Raw genomic sequence first — 12,334 nt, 5'->3', positions numbered from 1 at the left:
CTGAGATTGCACCACTGCCCTCTAGCCCGGGTGATAAAGCAAGATTCAGTCTCACACACAAAAATATATATATATTTTCACACTGTGGTCTCAAAATATACCACTAAGAAGTCAGCCTGCAGAGATATAACAAGAGGAAACTAAACGGTGAAAGCAGGCACGACCCCCATCCATAGGCAGGCAACTTGGGGCCCCCGAGTCTTCATGAATCCACCTGCCCCTGCCTGGAGGGAGGCACAGGGCAGGGTGCGGGTACAATCAGAAGACTGCTCTGGACTCCCCCGGCCACAGCCTTCAGCTCTCGACCCTGTCCCTGGGCACTCCCTCCTCGAGGTGGGACATTCCAGGTGTTCCTGGATCTAGACAAAGGCTACAGACCTCAGGGCCGGGTACACAGCACAGGTGCTCAGCAAGTGGTCGGACAGATAACAGAGGTCAGCTCCTTATTCTTAGGGGTTAAACTGAGCAGTGTGGATGTCTGGGAATGAGTTCTTATTAATATTCCAGAAGAGCCAGGTGCGGAAGCTTATGCCTGTAACCTCAGCACTTTGGGAGGCCGAGGCAGGCAGATCACCTGAGGTCAGTAGTTCGAGACCAGCCTGGGCAACATGGTAAAACCCCCGTCTCTACTAAAAATACAAAAAGTAGCCAGGCATGGTGGCACACGCCTGTAGTCTCAGCTACTCAGGAGGCTGAGGCAGGAGAGTCGCTTGAATCTGGGAGGCGGAGGTTGTAGTGAGCCGAGATCGCGCCACTGCACTCCTGCCTGGGTAACAGAGCGAGACTCTGTCTGAAAAACCCAAAACAAAACAGAATATTCCCGAAGAGCCCATCCGGGGCCACCTTTGCCCTCCCAGTTCATCACCACCATCACGGTCTTCCTACGACGCAGGAGACACAGAGGGGCAGGCCTGGGTCCCTGGAGGCCCACGGGGGGTCTTCCCCACAGCTGGGGTCTTACCAATGGCCAGCAGCTCCTGGTTGGCATCGACGCGGTAATTATTCTGAGACGCTAAAGGGAACCAACAGTAAAGGCATGGTCACTGATATTCAACATCACTCAAAAAGTATTCACAAAATGTAAAACAGATGATGAATTTCTACGTATGGCAATAAGTTTTGTAAATATAACTATATGAATACACATCTAAAATATTCACATATATGCGCATGTAAACATGTGCTTGAATGTATCACAGAGTGGAAAGAGGTACAGTACCATGTAATCAGGCCAGGTACAGTGGCTCACAGCTGTAATAGCAGCACTTTGGGAGGCCAAGGCAGGAGGATCGCTCGAGCCCAGGAGTTTGAGGCCAGCCTGGGCAACATGGCAAAATCCCATCTCTACAAAAAAATACAAAAGTTAGCCAGGCATGGTGGTGTGTGCCTATAGTCCCAGATATTCAGGACACTGAGGTAGGAGGATGGTTTGAGACTAGGAGGTTGAGGCTGCAGCGAGATGAGATCGTGCCACTGCACTCCAGTCCGGGCGACAGAGACCGTCCCAAACAACAAGAAGAAAACATGTAAACAGTAGTTAATTGTGGTAGTAAAACAGATTACTGGTGATTTGTCTCTTCTTTACTCTTTTCTGCACTTTTGACATTTTCTACAATGAATGTATATTAATAAACATAGCCATTATTAACAATTAAATTAAAACTTTCAATTAAACAGATAATACAGGATCTTGTTCTGCAGCCCAGGCTGGAGTGCAGTGGCACTATCACAGCTCAATGCCACCTCGACCTCCTGGGCTCAAGTGATCCTCCTGCCTTAGGATCCCGAGCAGCTGGTACCACAGGTGTGCTCCAGGCCCGGCTAATTTTATTTTTAATAGAAACGAGGTCTCGTTATGTTGCCTAGGTGGGTTTCAAACTCCTGAGCTCAAGCGATCCTCCTGCCTAGGCCTCCCAAAGTGTTGGGATTACAACACTTTTTATAATAAGAAAAACATTTTATTTTATTATTTTTATTTTTTTAGATGGAGTCTTGTTCTGTCACCCAGGCTGGAGTGCAGTGGAGTGATCTTGGCTCACCACAAACCTCTGCCTCCCAGGTTCAAGAGATACTCCTGCCTTAGCCTCCTGAGTAGCTGGGACTACAGGTGCATGCTACCACACCTGGCTAATTTGTGCATTTTTAGTAGAAATCGGGTTTCACCATGTTGGTCAGGCTTGTATCGAACTCCTGACCTCAGGTGATCCGCCTACCTCGGCCTCCCAAAGTGCTGGGATTACAGACGTGAGCCAACGCGCCCACCGAGAAAAACATTTTAAACTGGAAACCTCTCTGATGACCAGTTGAGACGACTGGAAAGTCTAAGATGGGCCATCTCAGAGAGGTGAGCAGGCCAAGATTTGAGGGGAAGGCACAGGAGCATGGATCTAAGACAGAGGTTGGCAAACTTTTCTTTTCTTTCTTTCTTTCTTTTTTTTTTTTTTTTAGAGTCTCGTTCTGTCGTCCAGGCTGGAGTGCAGTGGTATGATCTCGGCTCACTGCAAGCTCCGCCTCCTGGGTTCACGCCATTCTGCTGCCTCAGCCTCTAGAGTAGCTAGGACTACAGGCGCCCACCACCACGCCTGGCTAATTATTTTGTATTTTTAGTAGAGATGGGGTTTCACCAGGTTGGTCAGGATGGTCTTGATCTCCTGACCTTGTGATCCGCCCGCCTCAGCCTCCCAAAGTGCTAGGATTACAGGCATGAGCCACCACGCCTGGCCAAAACTTTCAACTAAACAGATAATACAGGATCTTGTTCTGCTGCCCAGGCTGCAGTGCAGTGGCACTACCACAGCTCAATGCCACCTCGACCTCCTGGGCTCAAGTGATCCTCCTGCCTCAGCCTCCCGAGCAGCTGGTACCACAGGTGTGCTCCATGCCCGGCTAATTCTTATTTTTAATAGAAACGAGGTCTCATTATGTTGCCTAGGTGGGTTTCAAACTCCTGAACTCAAGCGAGCCTCCCGTCTTGGCCTCCCAAAGTGTTGGGATCACAGGCCTGAGCCACCATGCCTGGCCCAAAGATAATACTTAAAACTCATCACTTCCTAATGTATTTGGTATTTGGCTACTGCTGATGAGGTTATTTGCACCCACTGTATGTACATGGTGGAGATGCCATAGAATATGGTTGTTCATGCAGATCTCAACCCAGCTCCATGTGCAAACTCCCCGTTCAGCGATGTGACCTCAAAATCAGACAGCAGCATTTACACCATGGACATCGGCAAGGGCCACGAAGCAAAACCTTTTATTTCCACAAAGAGCAGAGGCTGTTATGACACTCACCAGCACACCATGGGGTGGGAGGGCGATGTCTCGTTATAGATCCAGTTTTATCATATGTACATAATACGTATATATCTATCATGAGCATGTATTACGAATTCAAATTTCTAACACTAGTAACAGATAAAAGCAAGCTAGAAAGCAGGCAGGCCTAGCCCAGCCGGCGCACTGGGAGGCCTGGGGCGTGGATGACAGGTGTCTTACCGAAGGCTTTGGCCACCGCAACGCTCTCCAGGAGGCCCACCAGGGGCACCACGGCCAGCCCGGCCCCCATGTCCTGAGAGAGGAGAGAGGGATGGTGAGTGGCCTTCCTAAGGGGTAGGACCCGGCAGTGACCCATGAATGCAGCAAGGAGCCACACCTCCCCACAGGTAACAGGAGCAAGTGCTTGTCAGCTGCAGGATGCGCCTCCTTGTCTGAAGAGGCGCCAGGTGCTGGGAGGAACACAGCAAATTCATCCTCAGCTGGAGTCCAAACCGGGAGAAGCACCCCGGAACACAAACGTGACATCCCTGAGCTCGCTGAGCCTGCGTCCGACCTGGGATTCTTTAATGACGGAGATGTCCCTTCCTGAGGACTCAGCTGTCCCAACTGACCTCAGACCCCCGGCACCCAGCAGACGCACCAGGGTAGGGGCCAGGCCAGGGGCCACTGCAGCCTCAGCCACGCCATCCTGGCTCCTGGCTCTGCCCACCTGCACCATCTCGGTGAAGGAGATCGTCCCGTTGGCTGTGGTCACTGAGAAGGGCGGGGTTCGGACTGGAGGGAGCCCCTCAGCTGTCTCCCCTGTTAGGATGAAGGGCTGGTATCCAGTCACCTCGAAGGAGTATGCAACCAGGGCCGCGAAGGAGACCACCAGGGCGTTGCGAGCTAGGAGAGAAGGAGAGGTGCGTCCAGGACCCCGCTCCTGGCGAGCGTGGGGTAGCGCGGCTGCCTCCAGATTATTGGGGCAGACACCCCAGGGGCAGAAGAGGCCCCCGCTGGGCCACAGTCCTCACTCTGCACTCTGGGAAACATAGCACAGGCACAAGTGCTATGTGGTAGCGTGAGCAGGTGGGATAGCAGAGCTGCACGTTGCAGACGGGTGCACATGCCACCTGCCGCCAAGCTCCAGGTGACTGGACGTCGTGCACCCCGACAAAGACTCTCTGAAATCAGGTGCCCAGGGCATATCCACCTCAAAGCACAAGGGAGGAAGAAGCCAGATGTATCCCCTTCCCCGAACAACAGAAACAATGGCCTCCAAGATGTGGGACAGCGGGCATGACGGCCACTAAGACGCGGGACAGCGGGCACGACGGCCACAGGGAAACGAGGGAGGTGAGTCTGTCACTGCCCTGCTGGCTGCTTGCAGTGTCCCCGATGGCCCCCATGTGTATGGAGGGGACCCCCAGCAGAGCCCTGAGTTCAGGGGGCAATGCTGGGAGGGAGTCTGAGGAGGCCTGCGGCTGGAGCTGACAGCAAGGTCACAGGAGCAGAGAGGGTGGCCGGAGACAGAGCTCAGAGATCTGCAGAGGTGCCCTCGGGTGTGCAGCAGAGAACTGGTCGAGGCAAAGCGGGGCGAAAATGACCCAAATCCACAGTGGGGAAGAGGGTTACAAGGGACAATCCCAGGGACTCACACCAGAGCGAAAAACCCTCATAATTCATGGAGCATCAGGGGCTCCTGAGGGCTTTACCTCAGCAGTGGGGAAGATTAGCCCAAGGCCTGGGGTTGGCACATGTTTTCTGTAAAGGACTAAATACTAAAAACCTTCTGCTTTGTGAGCCATAAAGTCTCTGGTGCAACTACTCGAGTCTGTTATTACTGCATAAAAGTTGACACTGACAAAGTAAATGAATGGGAGTGACTTTCCAATAAAACTTTATTTACAAAATCAAGTGGTGGGCCAGATTAGGCTTGCCCTAGAATGAACACGGCTCTGGTCCAGCTCACAAAGCTTAAAAGTAAGATCCTGGCCGGGCGCGGTGGCACAAGCCTGTAATCCCAACACTTTGGGAGGCCAAGACGGGCGGATCACAAGGTCAGGAGATTGAGACCATCCTGGCTAATACGGTGAAACCCCGTCTCTACTAAAAAAATACAAAAAACTAGCCGGGCGAGGTGGCGGGCGCCTGTAGTTCCAGCTACTCGGGAGGCTGAGGCAGGAGAATGGCATAAACCCGGGAGGCGGAGCTTGCAGTGAGCTGAGATCCGGCCACTGCACTCCAGACTGGGTGACAGAACGAGACTCCATCTCAAAAAAAAAAAAAAAAAAGTAAGATCCTAAATGGATCAAACTGTTCTAAGAAACTTAACTGTATCCCAGAACAAAGCTCAAGAAGATTTATAGAATACAAAAATATCCAGCATGCAGTAACCTCAAACTCACAAAATCTAGCATCCATGCAAACAAAAATTACTAGGCATACAAAGAAGCAGGAAAATATGGCTGGCTGCAGTGGCCCATGCTTGTAATCCCAACACTTTGGGAGGCCAAGACAGGAGGATCACTGAAGCCCAGGAGTTTGAGGACAGCCTCAGCAAATTAGTGAGACACTATCTCTACAAAAAATAAAAAATTAGTTGAGCACGGTGGCATACGCCTGTAGTCCCAGCTACTTGGGGGGCTGTGGTGGGATGATCACTTGAGCCTGGGAGGTTGAGGCTGCAGTGAACCATGATCATGCCACTGTACTCTAGCCCTGGTGACACAGTGAGACCCTGTCTCAAAAAACAAAAATAAAAAAAGACCCAAAAGTAACATAGTTAAAGATGACAGAATTAACTGGACATTAAAAGAGTAACTATAACCAAATGTAATTTAATAGGACATTAAAAGAATTAAAATAGTTAATAGGACATTAAAAGAATAACTGTAACCGAATTCCATATACTTAAAAAAAAAAAACGAGAGGAAAGACTGCAACTGTTAAGTGAAGATGCACAAAATACATTTTAAAAGATTCAAATTGAGGCTGGGCATGGTATCTCACTCCTGTAATCCCAGCAGTTTGGGAGGCCGAGGCAGGTGGATCACCTGAGGTCAGGAATTTGAGACCGGCCCAGCCAACAAGGTGAAGCTCTGTCTCTACTAAAGATACAAAAATTAGCCAGGGTGGTGGCGGGTGCCTGTAATCCCAGCTACTTGGGAGGCTGAGGCAGGAGAAACACTTGAACCCGGGAGGCAGAGGTTGCAGTGAGCCGAGATTGCACCATTGCACTCCAGCCTGGGTGATAGAGTGAAACTCCATCTTAAAAAAAAAAAAAAAAGGCCAGGCGCAGTGGCTCATGCCTGTAATCTCAGCACTTTGGGAGGCCGAGGCGGGCGGATCACGAGGTCAGGAGATGGAGATCATCCTGGCTAACACTGTGAAACCCCGTCTCTACTAAAAATACAAAACACTAGCCGGGCGAGGTGGCAGGCGCCTGTAGTCCCAGCTACTCGGGAGGCTGAGGCAGGAGAATGGCGTGAACCTGGGAGGCGGAGCTTGCAGTGAGCCGAGATCGCGCCACTGTACTCCAGCCCTGGGTGACAGAGCAAGACTCCATCTCAAAAAAAAAAAAAAAAAAAAAAAGAAAGAAAGAAAAGAAAAAGAAAAAAAAGATTCACATTGGATTTCTAGAAATGAAAACCACAGTGTCTGAGATGGAAGAAGCACTTGATACAATTAACAACAGTGGAGACATTACAGAAAAAAAAAGACTAAAATGTAGCAGTAGAAACTATCCAACATGAAACACACAAGGGAAAAGACTGAAAATCACAGTGAACTGTGGGAATAGCTTCGAGGTGCCTGAAATACAGGTATGGGCATCTGCAAAAAATTCTGTGGAATCGTATCACAGGGGGACACTGCAAAGATTTCAAGAAAAGATGGGTGTATATTTTCCAAATGTGATGAAACTGCAAATCCACATATCTAAGAAGTTCAATGAATCCTAAGCATAAACACAGAAAAAAACAAACAAACAAAAAACATTACATCAAGCCACATTATGAAACTGCCTAAAATCAGTGATAATATTTTAAAAGCAGTGGAGAAAAAGGCTACATACAGACGAACAACAATAAGAATGACAGCACACTTCTTGAAACGAAGTGGGCCAGAAGACAGCAGAATAGCATCTTTAAAGTCCTGAGGCCAGGCACAGTGGCTCACGCCTGTAATCCTAGCACTGTGGGAGGCCAAGGAGGGTGGATCACCTGAGGTCAGGAGTTCGAAACCAGCCTGGCCAATATGGTGAAACCCCGTCTCTGCTAAAAATACAAAAATTAGCCGGGCATGGTGGCATGTGCCTATAATACCATCTATTTGGGAGGCTAAGACAGGAAAATCACTTGAACCCAGGAGGCAGAGAATGCAGTGAGCCAAGATCGTGCCACTGCACTCCAGCCTGGGTGACACAGAGAGACACTGTCTCAAAATTAAAAAAAAAAAATTTTTTTTTTTTTAGAAAGTACTGGAAAAAAAAAAAAAGTCGAGAATTCTATCACCAGCAAAACTATCTTTGAAAAATGAGGCAAAATAGACTTTCAGACACACAAACGTCAAAAGTTGAAAGAACACCAGGAGTAGTGGCTCACACTTGTAATTCCAACACTCTGGAAGCCAAGGTGGGAGGATCCCTTGAGCCCAGGAGTTAGAGACCAGCCTGGGCAACGTAGGAAGACACCATCTCTACAAAAAGTAAAAATAAAAAAGCATCCAGGCATGGTGATGCACACCTATAGTCCCAGCTACTCAGGAGGCTGAGGCAGGAGGATTGCTTGAATCTAGGAGTTTAAGGCTGCAGTGAACTGTAATTGCGCCACTGCATTCCAGCCTGGGTGACAGAGAGAATCCTCTCTCTTAAAAAAAAAAAAAAAGAAAGAAAGAAAGAAAAAGCTGAAAGTATTAATCACCAACGTGCCTGCAACAGAAGAAAAACTAAAGTCCTTCAGGTAGAAGGAAAATGACACCAGATGGAAATTTGGATTTGTACAAAGGAATTAAGAGCACCAGAAACAGTTACTACGTGCATAAATATAAAAGACTTTGTTCCTGCAGGGAACGGTGGCTCATGCCTGCAATCTCAGCACTTTGGTTGGCTGAGGCAGGAGCATCACTTGAGGCCTAGAATCTTTGACCAGCCTGAGCAACACAGCCCGTTTCTACAAAAAAATTTTAAAAATTAGCCACATGTGGTGACGCATGCCTGTAGACCAAGCTACTCAGGAGGCTGAGGCAGGAGGATTACTTGAGTCCAGGAGTTTGCAGCTTCAGTGATGGATCTTGGCTCACTGCAATCTCTGCCTCCCAGATTCAAGTGATTCTCCCACCTCAGCCTCCCCAGCAGCTGGGATTACAGTCATGCGCCACCATGCCTGGCTAACTTTTTGTATTTTGGGTAGAGATGGGGTGTTGCCATGTTCCCCAGGCTGGTCTTGAACTCCTGAGCTCAGACAATCTGCCTCCCTCGGCCTCCCAAAGTGCTGGGATTACAGGTGTGAGCCACTGCGCCTGGCCTGCTATAAGGTTCTAATATCACATGAAATTGAAGTTTAATGTATACTGTAGCAAGATAAAGATGTTTGCCACAAACCTTAAAGCAGCCACTTAGAAACAAAAACTAAATACAGCAGTTACAGCTAATCAGCCAATAAAGGACATAAAATGGAATCATAAAAAATAATCAATAGAGGTAGAAGGAGGGGGAAAAGGGAACAAAGAACAAATGAGACAAACAGGAAACAGACAACAATATGGTAGATCTAAAGTCAAACATACCAATAATGACATGAAATATAAATGGCATAACCTTCCAATTAAAAGGCAGAGATTATCAGATTAAAAACAAATCCCATCTATATGCTGCCTACAAAACATACCATTAAACACAAGAACACAAATCGATTAAATACGTTAAAAGTAAAAAGATAGGAGGCTGGGTGTGGTGGCCCAGCACTTTGGGAGGCCATGGCAGGTGGATCACTTGAGGCCAAGAATTTGAGACCAGGCTGGCCAACATGGCAAAACTTCATCACTACTAAAAATACAAAAATTAGCTGGGCTTGGTGGTGCAAGCCTGTAATCCCAGCTACTTGGGAGGCTGAGGCACAAGAATTGCTTGAACCTGGGAGGTGGAAGTTGCAGTGAGCCCAAATCACGCCATTGCACTCCAGCGTGGGCAACAGAGATTCTGTCTCAAAAAAAAAAAAAAAAAAATGGGAGGCTGAGACGGGCGAATCACGAGGTCAGGAGATTGAGACCATCCTGGCTAACATGGTAAAACCCCATCTCTACTAAAAAGTACAAAAAACTAGCCGGGTGAGGTGGCGGGCGCCTGTAGTCCCAGCTACTCGGGAGGCTGAGGCAGGAGAATGGCGTAAACCCAGGAGGCGGAGCTTGCAGCGAGCTGAGATCCGGCCACTGCACTCCAGCCTGGGCGAACAGAGTGAGGAAAAAAAAAAAAAAAAAAAAAGTAAAAAGATGGGGAAAGATATGCTAATACTAATCAAAAGAAAGCTGGGGTAGCTCTCTGAGTATCAAAGTAGATTTCAGGGCAGAGAATATTGCCCAGAAAAAAGAGTAACATTCCAAGAGAAAATTATATTTCTATATGTTTATATACTAAAAAAGAGTTTCAACATATATGAAACAATAACTGATAACTAAGAAAGGAAAATAGACAAAGTCATAGCTATAGCTGAAGTTATTTCAACATTCTTCTTTTAATAATCAACAGAACAATTAGAAAGAAAATCAGCGGCTGGGCGCGGTGGCTCAAGCCTGTAATTCCAGCACTTTGGGAGGACGAGACGGGCGGATCACGAGGTCAGGAGATCGAGACCATCCTGGCTAACACGGTGAAACCCCGTCTCTACTAAAAAAATACAAAAAACTAGCCGGGCGAGGTGGCGGGCGCCTGTGGTCCCAGCTACTCGGGAGGCTGAGGCAGGAGAATGGCGTAAACCCGGGAGGCGGAGCTTGCAGTGAGCTGAGATCCTGCCACTGCACTCCAGCCTGGGCGACAGAGTGAGACTCCGTCTCAAAAAAAAAAAAGAAAGAAAGTCAGCAAGAATACAGTAGCCTGAGATAACCAACCAGACCTGACATTTACAGAACATTCCACCCAACAATGGCAGAAAACATGTTCTCAAGTGCACACAGAACATTCACTTAGACCGACCATATTCAGGGCCATAATACAATTCTCAATAAAGGAAAACAAAATAAATCACAAAATACGTTTTCTTATCACAATGGAACTCAATTAGAAATCAATGGCAAAGTACTAATTGGAAAATCCCCAACTATTTGGAAACTAAATAACTCCCATGGTTCACATATAATCTACTTCTAAATAATCCACAGGTCAAAGGAGAAGTCAAAATGGAAATCAGAAAGTATTTAGAACTGAATGAAAATTGAAAAACAGCATATATATCAAAATTGTGGGATGCAAATGAAGTAGTGCTAGGAGTGAAATTTATAGCATTTAAACAACTGTATTAGAAAAGAAGAAAGGTCTCAAATCAAAGACCTAGGCTTCCACCTTAAGAATTTGAAAAAGAGGCCAGGCACGGTGGCTCATGCCTGTAATCCCAGCACTGTGGGAGGCCGAGGCAGGTGGATCACCAGAGGTCAGGAGTTCGAGACCAGCCTGGCCAATATGGTGAAACCCCATCTCTACTAAAAACACAAAAAATTAGCCAGGAATGTGGCATACGCCTGTAATCCCAGCTACTCAGGAAGCTGAGGCAGGAGAATCACTTGAACCCAGGAGGTGGAGGTTGCAGTAAGCTGAGATCACGCCACTGCACTCCAACCTGGGGGCCAAGAGCAAAACTCTGTCTCAAAAAAAAAAAAATTTTTTTGAAAAAAAAAATTTTTTTGAGAAAAAAAATGTTAACTCAAAATAAACAGAAGAAAGGAAAGGAAATAATAAAGCCCCAAGTAGAAACCAATGAACTAGAAAACAAAAGCAAAAAGGAGATCAATAAAACCAAAAGTTAGTTATTTGAGACGATCACTAAAATTGATACACTTCTAGACAAGACCATTCAGAAAAAAAGGCAGATGACTCGGGTGAGGTCCTTGTTCTGCCTCTTCCCAGCCACGTGGCCTTGAGAAGTTCTGTTTTATTTTTCGTCTTTCAGAGGCTCACTTTCCTCATTGACAAAATGGAGAGAATAAATCCATCCTCAAAGCTGTTGTAAGAATCAAAAGCTTTTTAAGTAGTTTCCCCAGGACAATGCTACACACGCTGGGAGAAAGGAGACGGCAGCCCTACACTGTAAACGTTTCTCAAGTTTCTGTACATTACGACGTTTTGACATCTTACAAGACTTTTCTGGCTGTGGAGAGACTGCCTTCAGGCTTAGGCAAGTCTTAAAGACAAAAGCAGCCCTAAGTATGTCTCTGATACGCCAGCTAACCCCTCTGGAGCCATCCTTCCTCCACCAGCCTGGCCTGCACCCCAGGAGGCAAGATTTTTCTGCCTTACGCCTAAAGCCCACCAAAATCCCTCCAACTGCCAGTCCTAAGCTGGTCACCTTTCTTCACCTTGCCTTTATCGTGAAAACCTCAGTGAAGGCTGTGGCCTAAACCACAGCTCTGGCTTCTCCCCCTGGCCACCCTGGTGTCCTCTGACATGGCCCTACATGGTATGCTGTGCCTCCTGTGTCTCTAGGACCTGGGAGTACAATAAACTGTTTTCTTCCTGAGCCTTTCTGTCTCCCCTTGTGGCCGCACCTGACTCACCATCTCATAAAGTAATACGAAACAAGTTTCTAAGAAATATGGGGTCTCTAAGCAGTTCCCAAACTTTTTCTTTTCTTTTTTTTTTGAGACAGAGTCTCGCTCTGTTGCCAGGCTGGAGTGCAGTGGTGCGATCTCGGCTCACTATAACCTCTGCCTCCTGGTTCAAGCGATTCTCCAGCCTCAACCTCCCGAGTAGCTGGGATCACAGGCACCTGCCACCACATCCAGCTAATTTTTGTATTTTTAGTAGAGATGGGGTTTCGCCATGTTGGCCAGGCTGGTTTCGAACTCCTGACCTCAGGTGATCTGCCTCCCT

At 47.5% G+C, this 12,334-nt stretch overlaps 1 protein-coding gene across 5 annotated transcripts in view; it reads right to left on the bottom strand.

The window, feature by feature from the left end:
- Nucleotides 1-12,334, bottom strand: part of SLC26A11 (solute carrier family 26 member 11) — a 32,903-nt gene that overhangs the window by 11,013 nt on the left and 9,556 nt on the right. For all 5 annotated transcript variants that reach the window (XR_002731511.1, XM_023211622.1, XM_023211624.1 and 2 more), the window contains 3 exons: nucleotides 3,986-4,161; nucleotides 3,496-3,568; nucleotides 962-1,012 (listed from right to left, as the gene is read on the bottom strand). Coding sequence is in view for 4 of the 5 variants with exons in the window: in XM_023211622.1 (XP_023067390.1) it covers nucleotides 962-1,012; nucleotides 3,496-3,568; nucleotides 3,986-4,161 (300 nt within the window). In the remaining variant the exon portion in view is untranslated. The remainder of the gene's footprint in view (nucleotides 1-961; nucleotides 1,013-3,495; nucleotides 3,569-3,985; nucleotides 4,162-12,334) is intronic.

This window comes from Piliocolobus tephrosceles, chromosome 16 (assembly GCF_002776525.5).
Source record: "Piliocolobus tephrosceles isolate RC106 chromosome 16, ASM277652v3, whole genome shotgun sequence".
Classification (NCBI taxonomy): domain Eukaryota; kingdom Metazoa; phylum Chordata; class Mammalia; order Primates; family Cercopithecidae; genus Piliocolobus; species Piliocolobus tephrosceles.
This window is presented reverse-complemented; position numbering and strand designations above follow the sequence as displayed.